The sequence below is a fragment of the Trematomus bernacchii genome, unplaced genomic scaffold (genome assembly GCF_902827165.1).
Source record: "Trematomus bernacchii unplaced genomic scaffold, fTreBer1.1, whole genome shotgun sequence".
Lineage (NCBI taxonomy): Eukaryota > Metazoa > Chordata > Actinopteri > Perciformes > Nototheniidae > Trematomus > Trematomus bernacchii.
In genome coordinates, this window is record NW_022987616.1 from 4,757,542 (window position 1) to 4,777,335 (window position 19,794).

The 19,794-nt window shown below is 39.7% G+C and overlaps 1 protein-coding gene across 3 annotated transcripts in view; it reads right to left on the reverse strand.

Moving 5' to 3' along the window:
• Window positions 1-15,759, reverse strand: part of tpk1 (thiamin pyrophosphokinase 1) — a 62,106-nt gene extending 46,347 nt beyond the window's left edge. Inside the window, exons 1-3 of one of the 3 annotated variants that reach the window (XM_034132629.1) lie at window positions 15,693-15,759; window positions 13,238-13,328; window positions 7,255-7,329 (exon numbers count right to left, since the gene is read on the reverse strand). In XM_034132629.1, the coding sequence (XP_033988520.1) occupies window positions 7,255-7,329; window positions 13,238-13,280 (118 nt within the window). In that variant the 5' untranslated portion in view covers window positions 13,281-13,328; window positions 15,693-15,759. Of the gene's footprint in view, window positions 1-7,254; window positions 7,330-13,237; window positions 13,329-14,605; window positions 14,684-15,510; window positions 15,645-15,692 lie in introns of those variants that run through there. The other 2 variants (XM_034132631.1, XM_034132630.1) reach the window with 2 other exon arrangements.
• Window positions 15,760-19,794: the final 4,035 nt, after the last annotated feature.

Sequence of the window (19,794 nt, forward strand, 5' to 3'; positions counted from 1 at the left end):
CTCTGCGCAGCACCGCGGCTGAGAAAAGATAAGGCGGAGTGTGTGTGTGTGTGTGTGTGCGGAGCTCCGCCGATTGGTCCATTTGGACTTCGTTACGTCAATATGCCCCGGAAGGAAAAAATGGAAAATGAGAAATGTCCAACGAAGCGTTCTGGGGCAGCATAGACAGGTCTTTTCTGTGTTAGAGTTTTACTCGCTACAGGGTGTACTTTGAGGGTTTGTGACTCTGCAGACCGTTTACATGCAGAAAAACCTTCATAACACACAAGGGGACGGGTAATAACCGGAAAAGCATGACATGGGACCTTTAAAGGAACCAGACACGCTGAACAATGCAATGCACAGACTTTATCCATGCAACACTAACTGGATTCTTGTTCTGACAGATTACAATATGCACAACAACAAAGCACTAGTTTGGATAACATTAGCCATGCTTTTGTTCAAGAAAAACCTTGGCATTGCTTCGATCAAAGTAACAAACAAGACTCCACACAAACAAGAACATTTAATTGGACTCTTTTAAAGGGAAAAGAGAAAGAACACAAGAACGTCTTTTTACCATTTAAAAAACAGATACATTATGTGGTTATTTGCCATTCTTACAATGCAAATGATTTGCAAATCAATGCTCTTTCATAGCTTCTATTTTATTCAGATGAACAGGCATCCCTTTTTTAGAGCCCTTTTCAAATCCAAGAGATGCACGCAAATGACGCTTATGGCTCAGAGCAAAAGGAAGCTCAGTGTCCAGTGAGAAGCTGGTTTTAGGAGAGCTTCTCAGTAAAGATACACACAGCCATACAGAAGGCCAAGACATTGCACTAGCACCATTATCTCACACACACACACACACACACACACACACACACACACACACACACACACACACACACACACACACACACACACACACACACACACACACACACACACACACACACACACACACACACACACACACACACACACACACCTTTTCAATCTAACTTTCCTATCCTGTGCTTAAGTGTGAAACGGAGAATGCATTTGAATTGATGTGAATAAGACAGTTCCACTCAAGGCGGTGCTTTATTCAAGCGGCAGGAGGTGAGGGCACCACCTGCCGTCAATGTTTCACATCAAGAAAATGAAGGGAATGTAAATGGCTCATTATCTCTGACAGAGTGCAAAGTCTGAGAAACTTTTCAAATGATAAACTTGGTAAACAGAGAAACTCTTCTTTAAGCCTGGTGGTGACAGACTGTAAAGCTATCAGTCATTATCTGTGTGTATAAACACACACACACACACAGAATAATTTTCAGACTTAAGGTTCTAGAACAGTTACTTCTGACTGTCAATCATTTACTCTGTTTGCATATTACACACACACACACACACACACACACACACACACACACACACACACACACACACACACACACACACACACACACACACACACACACACACACACCACACACACCACACACACACACACACACACACACACCACACACACACACACACACACACACACACACACACACACACACACAGAAAATCTGAGAGGTTTGATGTGATGTGTGGCGCTCAAGTACAAACATCATAACAATCTTTCCAAATTATTTCCACTCCTATCATTTCCCATTATATGCATTTTTTTACCATATTTTCTTCCCATATCCGTCTAGTAATCTCAGTCTGCATTCAGACCGTGGTGTAATAAAAACAGCCGTCAGTCAACCACAAACTGGAACATTTTATCATGGAGACTGGAAGCTATTTTCGATAACAAAACAGCCCCAACCAGTGCTGTATAAAAGCAAATGTAATAAATATCATTGAGTTATTTCCAATATTTTGTTTACTTTTTCTTCTGACATTATTTGACACTGTTCATTTATTATTCCAATCTGTCTTTATGTCAGTGTTTCCCGCAGCGCTTTGAAGCTGGCCTCCCGCCTCTTAGGTGCCGCCATTTCTGTCAGAAGAAATTATGTCAAGTTTATAAATTGAATTAGCTTAAGCGTGGGAAATGATCCGTCGGGCTACATCACACAGCAAAGGTTACATGTTGAGAAAAAAGAAACCCTGATTTAAAAGCTTTTCCTGCTTTGTATTTATCAGTAATTGATGTTATATGTAATGTCGCTGTCAGTTTAACAGTCAGAGTGAAGCACTTTATTCCCTTTGTTAAGCTTGATGTCCTTCAGTGTGTGTCCAGCTTGATGTCCTTCAGTGTGTGTCTAGCTTCAATTGTTCACATGTCTTCACGTAAAGACATTGTTCACATGTCTTCACGTTAAAAAGTGTTTTTCTTCTGAAGTTATTAGATTGCTCTTCAAACAAGCTTCAAAAGTTAAGGGAACATCCTGTGGGAGCCTCCATCTTAGATCTCTCTCATACAATTTGTCTCCATCAAAGTAAACGGCAAAAGTGGGAGTAAGATTATCACTCCGTCTGCACTGCGTTCAAGATACGATTACTGTCATTCTCCCGCTTAAAAACAACGACTTGTAGGCTGTTTGAAGTACTCACCAATTGTGAATGCAACCGCCTAACCATCCTCTCCTCCTCCTCAGAGCGTATGAGTTTAACAAACAGAATCCCACACAGGGCTACGGCTGCCTGATGGGTTCTGATAGCGGAGGCAGAGTGGAGATGACCTTTTAAATTAACTAGCCATAATAATCCCTCCCTGCAGGCCTCACGACTCCTGCTGTCACTCACTCTGCAGGATGACGGATACACATGGTGGGCAGGAGATAATGCGCCTCCAAACACAACTTTAATCATCGATGCTGTGTGATGCAGGAGAGATGCATGCCCACTTTCATGCACTCACACACTGTTGGAGATGTATTCTATAGCAGGCAGTATTGATGAGGTTAGTGGGGAGGATCACGCCTGCCAGGTCGGGGCTTTAGCGCAGTGCAGGAGAGGGCAAAAGGTCACAGAGAGCGGTGAAAAGATTATTATCCCCATTATGATGCCCTTCTTTATCTACGAGTCCACCTCTCCCCCTCTACCTGTCAACCTGTCTCCACATCCACTCTGCTCTTTAAACCCTGCTTTAAATGTGATTGATTTCCCTGAAATATGTCATTTTATTTTTCTGTAACTGCACTCTGCTAGTATTTTCTCTTCTGCTTTATGCGAAAGTTCCACTAGCTCTTTCTGTCATTCTCTTTTCGTTTCCATTAACAGCAATTTGCTCTCTTGTGATGTCTTTCCATCAACCTTCACTTGGGTGTGAAGTGAGTCAGTCGTACTTCATCTATTGTGCCAGTCACGTGACGTCATTTGATCCAAAAATACTTTTTTCTAGTGACTATGTTTGTTAATGAGCGGATACTTTTGTGTACGTACATTAATTTCCCAGGATGAACATTTTAATGGCCCCTATTTAAATAATTAAGGCATAAATGCTGTAAAACACGCTTAAATCAGAATCCAGGGTTATTTTTCCTCCTCCATTCATTTGACTAAAACGTGACTGAGCTGTTTTGAGGCGTAGCTTAAAGTGGACCTATCATGCTATATTTGAATAATATAGTGTAGGACCATACCTATATAAGGCATATTTATACTTTTTCTTTTTCAAAATACCAAACAGATCATGCATTTTAGCCATGCCTCATTTTGCTCAATTTGACAATTTCTAGCACTGGGCAGATTCAGTGAGAACAGCACCATCTACAGGCCTGGCATATGTACTACAGCGTCTCCAGCGCTTTCGAACGGCAATGGCCGTGGCTGTCTCCTCCTGATTGGTGGAGTTGGCCCAATAGCCGTAGCGCCACCGTCCTGACGTCAGGACAGTGTTCAAATCTGGATCAGTTTTTATCAGATCCGTTGCAGCCCCTTTTTTTAGAGATTTGGGTATGGAGGAAAATAGAGAGGGTTGTGTTTTCTGACACTTAGTGAGTTCCCTGGAACACCGGGGACACATATTCATGTATAAAAGACGTACAAAAGTGCATTTTGCATGATAGGTCCCCTTTAAGGCATCACATGCTCTCTTGGCCTAGGTATGGGAGCTGTTGTAGGAAAGAGAGGTCATTTTGGAATTATGTGTCACTGAGCAACTTTTAAAGGAATGAGCCGGACTTCACCTCCAACGCAGTGCTCTTTTTACATCCATGATGTCAAGGCCCTGCAGCGACATCACCCAACCGGCCTCGTTTGTAGGCGGAAAGTCTACCTGCTGAGGGGGGAAGTTCATAAACTTCAACCTCTTCAAGCTGCTCCACATCAACAGACGATGAAATCAGGCGCAGGTCTGTTGTTTGGTCTTGTAGAGCGAGCTACCTCCGCTGATTGCTTTATTGATTTGCCTGTTTGTGTTGTTTCTCAGTGAAGTAAGTGAAGGATCTTAAGGTAAGTAAATGAGTGACTGATTGACTCAAAGTGAGTGGGTGACTGACTGGATGAGCAGGTGTGTGACTGATGGACCAGATAAGTGAGAGGGTGCGTGAGCGAGATAAGCAGCTTGATCCCACTTCACAACATCCCACCAGGCACCTGTAAATGAGCTTCCCTTTGATCAGCGTTGCCTCCATCTCTCCTTCGCTCCCTGCTGCTCTGCCTCTCCCACAGGTGAGAGGGGGCCCAGGGGCAGCACATCAGAGACCTGAGAGTGTGTGTGTGCATGTGGGTGTCTGTAAGGGTGGAGACCTGGCTACGAGGCCTCCAGGAGAACAACCATCTGGAGACACACTCATTCCCAAACTGACATCTGCTTATCCCATAAACAGCATTAAAAATACATGACATATCAAGTAAGGAACGACAATCCTGCTGCAAGCGTGTTTGTTTACCATCACACAGCGGCAGATCTGAGATGTGCCATTCATGCATTGTCATCATCCTGTCAAAACTTCTTCAAGTCCCATGTGCACTGCTGCCAAGAGCAAAACGGAGCATGAAAGCCTCCCAATTTCTGAAATCCACACCACAGCATTGCTCGTGGCACTTCAGAAACCACCCAAAATCTCTCCCAAACTTTGATGAGCAGACTTATCTAAGAGGGAGCAAATTACATATGACAATATCAAGCTGTGTCGAGCTGTCATCTTAAATGTTCCTCTATCTAACAGTAGTCGCAGTTGGGTGGTCTGAGGATTTGATGCATAGTTTTCCCTAAGGGTTCTTGTTCCTGTATTACTGGCACATATTGAATGGGATAAGAAAGAATTAGGGAAACAATCAGCAATTCAATGCAGAGTAACCACTTAGTTTAAATTCTGCTGGTCTGTCACATTTTGTTCTTGAAAATAAGGATATTAAATAAAATATTTTCAATCTCCAAACACTGTTGGTAGGGTCAGTTATAAAGCAACAGGGACTACATATTTTATAACAACTGTGATACCTGTGATGTTGGAAGCACACAAACAATTTAGGCTGAATATTGGGGAAATGTTTTCTATTAAGATATTGTTTAACCAAAATAAATAACTTCAAATGGGTGCTCAAAAGGAGTTGAAGTCTCATAGCAACTGCAACATCATGAAGACCTCGTAAACTGGAGCGTAATAGTGCCTCAAAAATATTGTGCAGAAAACAGGGCCCTCTTTACACCTTCAATGTAGGCTTTGATGTTATGTATTATATTGTGTGCCTTTCCATGAAAAAAAGAAATCTGTCTCCGGGCAACATGCGGTGTAAAATCGGGTGATTGCTTTCTCTAAAGCCATTTAACATTTCTCCTTTCGTGTAAAGCCAAAACCAGATACGAGCTCAGGTGCCTTTTTGTTTTTTCTTAAAGTTGATAAGAATATCAAAGCCGAGTTCATTAAAATTCAATCTGATATGGTTTTAATCACAAGCTTGCCTTCAAAGTGACTTTGTTTACTAAGCTAATTCCCTGATTGCATAAGTCTGCGTGTTACATTTTTAGTAAATGAGTGGTTCTTTTGTTATTGTTTCATGGTCTCAACATCAAAACTGTTGAGAAGCACTGATCCAGGACACTTCCCTGCTCAGTTAAAAACAATGTGTGCCTTAATACACAGATTTAAATGAAAAGCAAAGTTGTAGAATACAGGTTGAGATGACAAAGGATCAAAGTCTATAAAGCTAATAAAAGACATTTGAGTATTCATCAAGCAGAAGGAAATCGAATCACGTTCTGTAGTTACCCGACAAAAAGAAATGGTTAGAAGTTGAGGGGATTCATAAATTGCCAACAACTTGTAACCAGCAGGTTGCTGATGAGAGACTACAGTCCTCCCATCATGAGCAGTAAACATGGAAAAGACCCTACGAATGACTGCTAAAGTGGAGCTGTTCAGTGACTGTTGTTGCCGTGTGCTTTGCATGTTCTGCCCTCGATACAGAACATTTTATTTGTCCTTATTGTACAAGCAATGAGAACATATTTAGAGTGAGACACACATGTGCAGAAGTATTTCCTGTGAGTTTATATCACTAACAGACAATTTCCCTTCTGATGAAACAGCCTCACAGAGGTATCAGCAGCGGGGGGGGGGGTTGTGTTCTGAATACAGAGGTCTGTGTCGAGTCGGTTTGTTTTCATCGACCCAGTCACTCCCCCGCTGAGTGGAGTGGACACTTAGTGCCACGGCCTGTGTTCACATTATTTACCGACCAATTAGCTTTAATAAATGTATACACACTTCAGTGGGTCTGAATGGAGGTGCGCTGGTCATTACCTTCACACCGCACAATGACTACAAGAGCGCTTTGAGCAGGTTTGAATGAATACGATCAATTGAACAGTTAAGAATAAGTGCAAAGCCGATGACCTCAAAATGATGAGTAACATCTATACAGACAAATAAAGCGCTTATTTCATCAAACACATTTTAGGTGAATGTGTCGAGTTAAATTATCAGGTTTTTCCAGAAATGCTCAAAACTCATTATTCTATGTTATAGTAATACTGAAAGTGAGTGTTTTTCGAGGGGCAACACAATGGGTGCTTATTCAGGCTGTGAATGCAATGAAACTGCATTTGACACACAAGTCAAATAAACACAATAATGAATTAAATTAAAAACATTTGTATCCAAAAAAGCTGGGTATTTTAACTTCATTAAAACACATCTCACAGGGAATGTTGGCAGAGGGCAGAGAGGGGGCATTTTCAATGACATGGTATTAATTAATATTTTGCAAAGTGGAAAACACACAGGCTCAGTCTGACGAAAAGCATCAGGGGAATACATGCTCAGTGCAAACCAATGAGCATGGGGTCTAAGTGATTTTAAGGGGGCTTGGGTGTTGGTTATGTGTGAATTATACCGTTATTCCATAGGATGTGGAGGAATTCCTTATCCAGAGGCTGGTTCAGAATAAGCAAACAGATCCTCTGCGTGCCTAGAAAAAAGACAAAAGAAGGCGAGAGGAAAAGGAAAGGTATGAATACAAAACGAACAGAGAGAGAAACAACAGGCTGTGGAGCGTAATGATGATCATAGATAACACACGACACATCACTATTTGCATTTGTTTTTAAAATACCTTTTAATTACAGACTGGAGGATGTTGTTTGTGGCATTGAATGTGCTAAATGAAGGAGAAAGCTAAAACAATGCTGTGATAATGAGGACAGATACGCAAGAGAGAAGATTAAAAAACAGAAACCTGAACATAGTTTGGTGAAAAAGTATTCCAACAAAATGTAATACGTTATTAAGACAATGTCCATCACAATTTTGCCGCAACTTTCCTCAACTACAGCACATTTTAGAATATTGACAGTCTCACAATCAAGTCCTTATCTATTGGTTTAAGGTTTAGGTGAAAAGTCACATTATTATTGCTTATTCTAATACCTCGACTTTAGTGACACAACATCAAAATAAAATAACCTGAGCTTCTGTTTTTCTTCCCAGTTTCCCTCCATGCATCTTTCTCCATGTCTCTATCCCAGGGTGCATCATGTTATACATCTATTTCCTCTCCTAACCCCAAATCCATATTGCTTTTAGAGGCTTCTAATGCAGATCCCCTGACTAATACTTCAGAAGTGGCATTTCTTTTTCTCAGCAGGCGATACTAATGGGAAACTCTGCGTTTATTGGCAAAGTAAAAACCGAGCTGTTCGACAGAAAAGACTCACAACCTCTTCCCCTCGCCTTCACACTTAGCCATTTCACTGCACGCTCATTTATCTTGCACTCTCATGTCTGGCCTTATGAATGATTTCTCATCTATTTGTACGGTTGTTTTTTTTTGTAGCGGAGCCAAAAAAGTCCTATACATGCTTTAAGCAACACAATGAGATTACAATGTCATCATCCCTCTCTCTTAAGCATGCATTACATATCTCATAAAGCTAATATCTTTGCCAAAACACCATATATCATGCATGCAGAAGAGACCACAGAAAGCAATGGTGAAGAAGGAAGAGAGAGAAGAATATACTGTAGTTTATATTTAAAGAAATTCACCTTGTGTCATCAGAAACAGCCTGAAGTGTAAAGAGAGAATTGTGCCTTGGCGGACAAAGAAATGTGTCCTTTAGGTTTGTGACTTTGTTACAGAGGCAGTCTTGATGATGTTAAAAAGTTTACATCACTGGAAGGTCATTTCCAGTACCAAAGTCAACCTCAGTATGGTAAAGAGAAGAGAGGATGAAGAGGCGGAGGAGAAGAAAGGAGGACACGAGGAAGAGGAGGAGGAGATTTGTCAGTCTTGTCTCTTAATTGGCTGGAGGTGTACAGAGAACAAAAGACAAACTCAACCAGCCGTGACTTTTCAGATAACCCTGTGTCGCACAAGCACTCGCCTCCGCGCACACACACACACACACACACACACACACACACACACACACACACACACACACACACACACACACACACACACACACACACACACACAACACACACACACACACACACACACACACACACACACACACACACACACACACACACACACACACACACACACACCACACACACACACACACACACACACACACACACACACACACACACACACACACACACACACACACACACACACACACACACACACACACACACACACACACACACACACACACACACAGAGGTGGCCTTTAGTGCACTCTGCTCAAAGAGATGTCACCTTGGGATTCTGAGTCTGTGCCAGACAGCATAAATATCACCAACACACGTAATCCACTGCACGTAGATATTCTAGGAACAGGCATTTATAATTAAAAAGATACATTTAAAAGGCTAACTTTGCACACGAGGGAATTTTAAAATGCAGACATCCAGGGGCTGTTTTTATATTCTCCACCGAGAGTCTAGATAAGCATTTCCTGCAAGAGATGAAGCCACGGAAAATACTTAGAAAACGTATCTAATGGGGGGAAAACGGCTTCACTATGCTTTACAGTTAGGAGAAAGATTTTACAAGCTGTGATACAGGGGAACACATATTTTACCTTTGATAAAAGTGACCTATTTATCAAGAAAATGATACCATCAGCAGGTTGTGCTCTTCACTGTTCTACACTGCAACCGATTGGGTATTATTGAACACCTTGTGAAATCTGTAGGATACATTTGTACAAACTCCAGTGTGTAGCCTGTAATGCTAAGCTAACATGTTTGAGTAAATAATGGAAGCTTCTCGTCAGAAGTCAGAGTCTCCTGACTGATGTTGGCATTTGAGTGCTATTGATTTTTTAGCATTAAAAAAATCGAGACCTATTCTGTGTTTCCGCTCTGTGCAAATCACTCACACGTGCGAAAATGTCAAGTATATGCAAACATATGTACACCTACAGGAGCACAATTACAGCGGCCTTTGTGGTGCAACAGGAGGATTATAACCTTCAAACAGCAATCAATGGAGACAGAGAGAGACACAAAGAGGCAGGAAGTAAGAGAGCCACGCACAACCTGTGTGATACAACCTTCAGTACAGATGTGGTACATACTGTAATGCAGCACTCAGATTATCTTTTTCAATGAATTGGTTAATTTATGTCTGAGAGAATAGTGAAATATGTCCATTACAAGATCAAATAGTTTACAAATCGCCTATTTTTGTCCAAGCCAGAGTCCAAATCGCTGAGATATTCAGTTAACAGCTATACAACCCAAAGAAAGGCAACTCTTAAGTTGGAAAAGCAAGAACTGGAGAATGTTTGCATTTTTATTGTCAGAAAAAGTAATTTACATTGATTATAAAAGTTGTTTAAGACTATCTTCTGTTGATGGATTGCTTAATCATATATGGCCATATGTTCAAGTTTGTATGTATAAAAAAACTGATTATGTTGGTATTGGATGGGAGGACTTATAGGAAGGCTATGAGCACGCAGTTAGCCTATCAAAAAATAAGAACCTTGTTTTTTTCTCAATGTTGGTCTGCTTATATCAAATTGTGCTGTTGTTTTTTGTCAGTTAAACTAAATCCTTTTTAGAACAGGTTACAACTACTCGTTCAGGAGTGTGTTCATCTCTATCTTTTTACTTTTGAGAACTCCATGCTCTTATCAAATCACCTAACCCTATACAAAAAAAACAGACCTTGGGTCCTTCTCAGGTCGACTATTTTCATTTCCTCGGTCCTCGGTATCACCGGAAGTTGATTTGTCTGCGCCATCTTGAGTAGCGTCCCATGACTCTTATTTCTGCCGGAGGACCGAGGATCGAGGAGCGAGGAGCGATAATGGAGGAGCGATAACCGAGGAACCACCAGACCATCCTCCGGTGAAATCCTCAGATACTCGCCCCGCCCCCTTACTGTGTATCGCTCACTGATTGGACGATGCAGCGCATGCACTGATCTGATGCTTCTTGACATGAGAGCAGTTTCCCAGCGGAGTGAAGAAAACACATGAAACTCACGCGACTCACTCCTCAGTTTATACCGTGTTTTGTTTCAATGAATGCATCATTCAGTTACAAATATGTGATATATCTGAACAACAAAGTGGTCAAAAATTATTTTATTCATTTATTGGAAAGATTTTCATGATCGCTTTTTTCGGTTTACATTTTCATTTATTGTCATTTCCATTCAGTCAGTCATTAAGTGCTATTTAAAATGTTAATTTGCTACATATCCACACAAACAAACAAAGTGTGCAATCCAATGCAATGAATGTTAATCTAACTGGGTTTTGATAGATAACATATCTCTTTTTCTTCTCTGAATTATTTTATTTCTATTGTGCTGTGCACTCTAATCAATATTAATCCAACTATTGTTCGTTTATACATTTTAAGAATGGCGTTTATCTTTTTTGAGAATGAGTTCTTATTTTATTTAATGTATTTGGGTCTACAACAGATGATACAAATGTTTGTGTCAGTAAATGTGTACTAACAGAGGCGGGGGAAAATAACGGGGACAGAGCTGCTGTCAGACGATCAGCTGTGCAGCGTCATCACAAACGGACGTCGCTTCACGTGACGCTCCGGAGGAAAGGACGTCCCATTGCTCTTAAAACTAATTTCCCTGCTTCTCGTGGTTTCCTTGCGTCTCTCCATGCTTCCCTGGTGGGAGGGACTAAACGCAGGGAAACGACGTAAGTGAGGGACGCAAGGATTCCATTGAATCGACCTGAGAAGGACCCCTTGGCATTGCACCTTGGTAAATGTTCTCGTTTGATGCTGTATTTTCCACATTTTACTCTATGGATGAGATTTTGGCCGGCCACAATTACGAAAACAACATAATCGAAAAAAACGATTATTTTGCTTTGCTAGGTTGTGACAGTGCACTGCAACATATTTGATCAAATGTATTTGTATTTATCATATTTATATATGTTTAGTAGCTTGTGGAAGTGCGCTCCAAAATATTTGTTGATCTTGTTTATTGGTATTTATTATTTTCATATTATTTATTTAAATGTAGATTTAAATGTATCATTTATTTAATTTATTTTTGTATTGGTTTTTCAGTTGAATTATACGCTCAGGGAAATCAACAGTTAAAAAGATACTGTTCAAATTATTATTTGTATTTAAAAGTTCAATAAATGGATGTTTTCAAAGTCAATGAATAATCGTATTTAATTATCGTGATATCAATTATTGACCAAAATAATCGTGATTATGATTTTTGCCATAATCGCACAGCCCTACGATAAATCATGTTCAGCTTGATCAAAGCTGTCCGAACTGTGTCAGGTTAAAGAAAACTGCATTACTTCTTTGCCAAATTACCCCAGGAATGTCATTCACCTACACTTCAGTAATTGAATGCAGCTGTACATTTATTATTTGATTAATCCAAAGATGATTAGCGAGGCAAAAGCCCTGACCCTGCTGAGCTTTCTGGGAACACAACTTCATTTTTCTCTCCTAAGATGTCTATTTCTGTGTGTGGACAGTAGCCAGTGAAAACACTATTACATGTGGACAGAGTGTACCTGTTGCTACTCAACCGATGGCAGCCTTAATAATGTACACAAGACAACATTTTCAAGTTATTTGCTCTTTATATAATGGATCTCCAAAAATACAAGGTATAAAGAAGACGGACATAACAGAGGGAAGGAATGAAATGTGCTGCTGTCTCCTCTACAGGCCAAACTGTTGTAAATTCCCCTTGACCTTTACAGCTCTGGGTAAAACTTTAACCCTTAGGCTGCTTTCTGCTTAGCTTTCTCCACACTCTCAGCACCAGGGAGCTGACCTGAGAGCAGCGGCTAAAGGCAGCCATGACCATGTTCCTCCTCTAGGCCAATCTGTGCTCCATCATCATTATACAGCATCAATACATACAGAACGTCTCGAAAAAATCGACCTGGCTGCAAACGTGTGGAGAGAATACACTTTCTAGGGGGGTTTCACAGTCAAATATCAGATTAAATCTAGTTTTCTAGGGCTGTTTTTCAAAATGAAGGAATTTATATGACAGGGAATTTATTCAGGAGTGACATTATTTATTTTAAGATAATATTTAACTCATGAAAATGCCTCCTGAAAGTGTTTTTCTATCATAACATTACAAGCAAACACATCTTTCATCAGAGAAGTGCATCTCATACATATACACGCTGTTGTCATGAATGTGATTTGTTTTTGAGTTTTAACTCCCAGAAGACAGTGTGTGTGAGTCAGAGTGACTGTGAGAAGCGGAGAGTGGAAGACGAGTGTGACAGTGATGAGAGTGAGTGTGTGTTTTGATCAGACACACACACACACAGATCTGTGTTTGGATCCTGATTTGTAGCTTCTGGGTGAACACACAGTATGTGCACGGACCTGTGTGTTTGATTGATTGTGTTTCGCACCGAGGGAATGTGTGTTTCAACAGGCGGTACCTGAAGGCAGCAGGCAGTCCAAAGGTGTCAACTCTTCATCCATGGCCAACCTCTACAGACGCTCGTCTTCAGTCAGTCCACTCAACTGGAACTGAGGAGAGGACCACAGACATGTTACTACTGCTCTTGTTTTGATGTGTTATACTTTTCCAACATGTCCCTAATCCCAGTTTATCCCCAGCCTTATGGGCTCATTATTGCCAAGCAGACTGACAACAGCATGCACAAAGGAGCACAATAAGACTGAGGTTGGATCACATTCACAGCGTAACCCAAGATACAATATTGACACAACAAATATATATGTTATAATGAATGAATGTGAAGATGTAAAGGTTGATGAAAATTAATAATACAAAATGTATCACATTCTTTGGGACACATTATATTTAATTTGTTGTCTGTCTGACAAGATATTACGTTATTAATAACATTAAAGTTCAAAAATTGGACGATTGGAATTATTAATCGGTTATCAAAAGAAGTGCAGATCTCAGTGCAGATTTATTTTCTATTAATTGATTAATAAAATCATCCTTTTATCAAATTTACAAGCAAAACACATGCTGGTTCCAGCTACTGCAATGTGCAGGGTTCATACACTTTTTCACCAATGATTTTCAATGACTTTTCCATGACTTCTCCATGACCTTTACCTAATTTTCCATGACCAAAAAAATTACTCTCTCAGCGTACCACTGAACATTTTTTATTTTAAAATGGAACAGGAAAATAAGGTCTGCATATGAAACAAGTTGTGCCTATCTAAAACAAATCAAATAGTTGGCTTACTAGCTTCTACACGCTAAAGCAACTAAAATCTCTCACAAGCAAAATACCTCGTCAGTTAAATGCCATTTTACGTTTCATTACTATACGATACAGTATGTATTATCAATATAGTATTACTATTTCGGCGATTAGCTAAAATATAAATTATATTTGATGCAACTTTAGTTAAATTTCCATGACTTTTCCAAAACTTTGGGGAAAATATTGTTTTCCATAACTTTTCCAGGACCTGGAATTTGCATTTAGAATTTCCATGACTTTTCCAGGTTTTTAATGACCGTAAGAACCCTGAATGTGTGAATTTTTGGCATTTCTTTAAAACATAGGATAGTAAGATTGATATTTGTAGCACTGTTGAATGCTGAAACACTTTGGCATCTGATTATTTAAATTAGAATCGGCATTATTCAAAAGTTGCATGTAATCAAGAAATAGATCTTGGCAGATAATTCAATAATGTATCATTAGCTTCAGCCCTAAAGCATAATTAAGCAACAACCAATCATATATTCATTCAGTGCATAATGAGAAGGCGTTAGTCTATTAAATGCTGCAGACAGGCCTCCCTTCGCTCACCTTTAAGATTTACAATCCAGCTGAAAAACAGAGTATACCAGGTTTCAGAAAGTGAAGAAAGCCCTGTGTATATGTCGGTCACAATAGTACCTTTAACTCTGCTGAACTGTACAACCTCCTGGCACCTCCCCTCAATATTAACAACCCTTTCCCCTTCAATTATTAACTTAATTCCTACACAGAATGGACTATGTATGTTTGGCAGGTGTATTTAACATGAGCTGCCATAAAGAGGGATTGTGTAAACATTATATTGTCCCATAATTACATAAAAATGATTGGTCAATACTTTTCTATTTGACTATTCTTGCCAAAATGTATTCTATGTTTGACCCTTATTTCACATTTCTATGTTTGGAGTCTCATCTTGTTTAAACTTGTGTGATCTTTTTTATACATATTTAATTATAATGTATTGAAGAACCCTGAAACGTGTATATTTATATATTATCTTATTTTAATTGAACTGCTCTCTGTAATAGTATGCATTTGACAAATCATTTATGTGATATGATTTAAAGGTTGTCAATTATAAAAATCTGCTGGCATGGGTAAAGAAAGAACTGTAATATCTGCACCCAATTATTCTTTTTGTAAAGATTTTTAAAATATGTTTTCATGTTAGTAAAATAGTTTAAACTTTAAATCGTGTTTATTATACTCATGTTTTGCATCAGCAACCCTCATCAATCAATCACAAAGCCACTGGTGTATTGTAGAAATAATATATGCAGGTGCTATGTTAATGTTTGCACGTGTATGCAGCAGCTCGTGATGCAACACTCCACTGTTAAAACAATACCGTTAAACCAGTGAATCATAAGCTAAATAAACAGCCATTTATTTCAACACTTCCTGTGCAAACTGGACTTTGACATGTTTGAGGACTGATGGTGAACACTTACTGCAGCTGTGTGCAAATGAATGGCGAGACGCACGAGCCACAATGCCTCGTGTTCACATAGAAACAAGGACTTTTGTGATATGGAAAGCACACGCACTGACACAATACTTCACTCCTTACAATCCGACTTCACATGTTTAACCTGACATTGTTTTATTTAATAAATATTCACTAAAAACTCACAGGGAAGAAGCGACTTCCGCCATTGTTGTTGTGCACAGTCGAGGAGAGTGCAGAGAGCGGAACCTGCACTCTGAAGAGAGGGGGAAGAATATGAGGGAGACACCTAGAGGACGAAAGTGTAAATGCGGTTTTTTTTTCATAGCTTTCAGAGGAAGGTATTTTCAAAGGCAGCTCTAGAGGTTTTCAGGAGAGACTCTAGGGTTCTCCAGCAAATTGAGAAAGAGTTTAATTTCACTCTTAGGTTTTTACAATCACTGCTTCCCCTCTTCAATCTAACACCAGTATACGTGTCCGATTACAACATGCGTACTGGACCAGTAACAGGTGTCCAATTAAAGTCATAATGAACAATAAAGAAGCCACATTTTTTCCCATATACGGAGTAAAGAAAATTATAAAACAGGGGCATCTGGTCTACTGATGTTACAGCCTATTTGTGGTTTCATTAACCACAAAAACAGATGCTATATGCATTGACACTTATCTGAGGAGACTATTTTACTGCTTGACTCTAATTGAATTAAATAGGGCTTCAACAGTCAGACAATTTGAGCCCTCCTGTACAGAGTGAAAAATTAGGTCTATTCTTTTTGGTAGGAAGGCGGATAAACAAGGATCCAGAAAAGGAGAAGACAAAACATAACATAAATTACGTACAAAGGCACAAACACATTGATTAAAAGTAGTATGAATCAGTGTCCTACAAAGAGTAAACGGTACCAAAGCCTTTTCCTATTAATCTGGCTTATCCATTTTTTAATAAGATTTCTTGAAACAGAAAGCAACAATTAAAGTCTGCTGCAGAAACATCTCACTTCACAACACTGCAGTAATATTCTCAACATTACAAGCTATAAGTATGTCGTCAGATGATATCCGTTCTAACATATCAAACATAACCAAGCTTTGTGAATTAGTTTCTTTATGTTACATGAATATGGCCAATGAGTTTGACTGCTGCTATTCAGTCGCACACTGGAACAGAAATGTAATTAATTGAGTACTTAATTAATCAATTCATGGATTAATAAATATGATACTTAAAACATGAGTGGAAATAAAATGACAATGGGATAGACGAAAAAGGAAAAAAATCCTGAATAGATGTTCCGTCAATAATTTGGAACACACACACACACACACACACACACACACACACACACACACACACACACACACACACACACACGCTCTGCTCAGATGCATGGGAATCATTCATTCTGTGGGCATGCATTATAAATACATCTATGAATAAATTTGAGGTTGAGTGCGTTCTTCATTGGCAGGGATTTTAATACAGGGCCACACCACCTGAATGTTTGATCCTTCTTTTCTCTCCACATCCATCTAAATATCTCACATGTCCTTCAGCGTAAACATCATGAAGCTTCAATGAGGGGTCTGAACACACATACAAGATAAATATAGGTCATATATACCAGTCAGAGAGAAATGTGATGATTTTCTTTACACCTGTCAAGCTAAAATAGTTTGTCATTTGGGGACACTTGCATATTAGCCTTCTGGAGAGAAGACCACTTTCCTATCTGTCCACCCATGGTGTGTTTTGTAGTTTTTGTTATGTCCTCCTGGTTTTGTACACCCTCTCTTTACATTAAGTTATACAGATATCAGTGTTATCCACTTCTCATCTACGGAGGGGAAACATTTGCATTAGATTCAAAGTCTTCATCGTCAATTGCCAAAAAGCTACAGCAAAGTTTTCGCAGTGAAAAGCCGAGGCTCCTCCAACAATGCAACATACAATACACTTACATTAAAATAAATGTAAATAGTGCAAGAGAAAGGTGCATAGGACACAATGCTGCAAGTAAAATGCAGAAATATTTAAACTTTAAACATGTAAAATAGAATAATATGGGTTAAGAAGATAGTTTACATACTGTACAGCGGAATAGCATACTGCAAATTGTCATAATATTTAAAAAGTATTTAGACTGTAAACAGATGAGGCTACTTTCCCCCATAATAATAAACCATAATAGCTGTAAAAACAATTACAATAACTGCCTATGTTTTCCATAGCTGCCCATGATGTCTGTTCAAGACTGAAGTCATCAAAATAAAGACGTCTCAGTCGCATTTAACGCACAACATGAAAACTCTCTCCGCTGGCAGATGGTTGAACCAAGAAAAAAAACATTCCCAAGAAGTAAACCTCTGCCAGCCGTTCACTTGCTGTCTTCCTTTAAACTGTGCACAGAAGTGTATATCCTGCCAGTTGCTTTTTAATGATCTGCTTGCAGAACACGGTGGTTAGTAGGTGGTTCTAGGATTTGGCAATATATCTGTTTTAGCTTATTATATTCATAACTTGGCACATCTGAACAAGGAGGGTTGTTTCCAATTTCTCACCTGCGATAGGTCACAAACACCAACAGTGTTAGTTGATTGATCTGCTATGCTCGGTTATTTCCTTTTGAATTACATTACATTCTTATTATTGTAAATAAGAATTTGTTCTTAATTGATTTTCCTGGCTAAATAAAAGTTCACATTTCATTTAGCTGACGCTTTTATCCAAAGCGACTTACAATGACAGGGACATTCTCCCTGGAGTAACTAAGGACTAAGTGCCTTACTCAAGGGCACACTGGTGGTGTTCCAGGCGGGATTTGAACTCAGAACCTTGCGATCTTCAGCCCACCTCACTATCCATTAGACCACCACTATCCCTTTTACCACCTGCTTACAGTATAGGAGCTTTTATTGAGATGCTGTGGACATTTTTATTTGGTTTTCTCCTCAAGGTCATATCACAGTGAAGGGAGTGTTTGTCTTCAATTCAATTTAATATCTCCTATCAGCGAATACACGGGTCAAATGATTACCCCGCTTACCCCAAGCAGAATACACCTGTTACTGTGACAGATAATAAAACAAAGAGAGGAGACACTTACTGTCATGCAAATTCAGACTCTCACTCCATTTCCCTTCCTTTTATACTTCCATTATTACCTCAACTGCATCTCTCTTTTACCTATTCTTTTTTCCTCTCACTAATGCGTTTTTGACTTTCTCCTTTATTCCTTTTTATCTGCTTTTTTCCACTCCCCTCTCCCTTTTGTCTCTTCCTTTGATTTCAGCTCTACTTCACCTCATTGTACCTGTCTGTCCATCACACTCTTGGGTTTTCTATCATTTCATTTCACCTAAAAAGGATTTTAGTGCTAAAATGAGCCTGTTCATGTTACTCAGGGGATCTTACAGCTTTGCTCAGTTTGGCTACTGTTGGAAATAGTGCAGGGGGTAGCTGAATTAGTGCTAAGTAGGCCATTTTTCATTTTTATCCACCAATGATGATGACCCATTTTAGTTAGGAATGAACAAAAAACAAGATCAACAGAGGACTGTCTCTGTTTCAGTTGTTTTTGAGGTAGAGTTTCCTGCCATGGTCAAATAGAGTAAAAACAACACAGTGGGAGTTCTCTCTCGCAGCTAACAAATGGCCCTCAGTGTGAAAGGACAGGGCTTCCTCAGCTCAGAGGAATGGGTCGCTAGGAACAAGGAGCGCTCATTACTAAAGTCAAAGTGGAGCGGGACAAATCCAATTCATAGGCAGGGTGGTGATTATCAAACATGTGGCGGTCTCTTCCCTGTGGTGCTGCCTTGCTATACTTTTAATACCCATACTGGCTTCCTGTCTTACAAACAGGGCATACTCAGGGTTTCCTTTTGGTGTTGCTATCACTGCTTAAGGGCTCTCACCTGCCTGTCCAGGAGCAAGGATGAAGACTGACCTTGAGCGTAGGGTGGCACTTTTCCAGCAGCTTTAGTGTAGACTCTGTCCAGGAGGCCAGCGGATGTGCTGTTAGACTGCCAGCCTAGTGCGAGACACTCATTTTTTCCCATATGAAGCCGAAAATGAGCTCTATGGGTTATTAATCACTCATGCCTCTGATTCTACACATCTGGCCTGAGGGCCTGGCTCCTGCTGGGGTATACATTAGTGGAAGGTGTGCAGGGTCTCCATTGTATGTGGGAAAAGTCTGTCACATGAGAAATGTCCACCTGTGTGTGGTCAACCCCTGAGGCAGATTTCCGGTATCACAAAGTAAGAGCACACTCTATATATCACTGA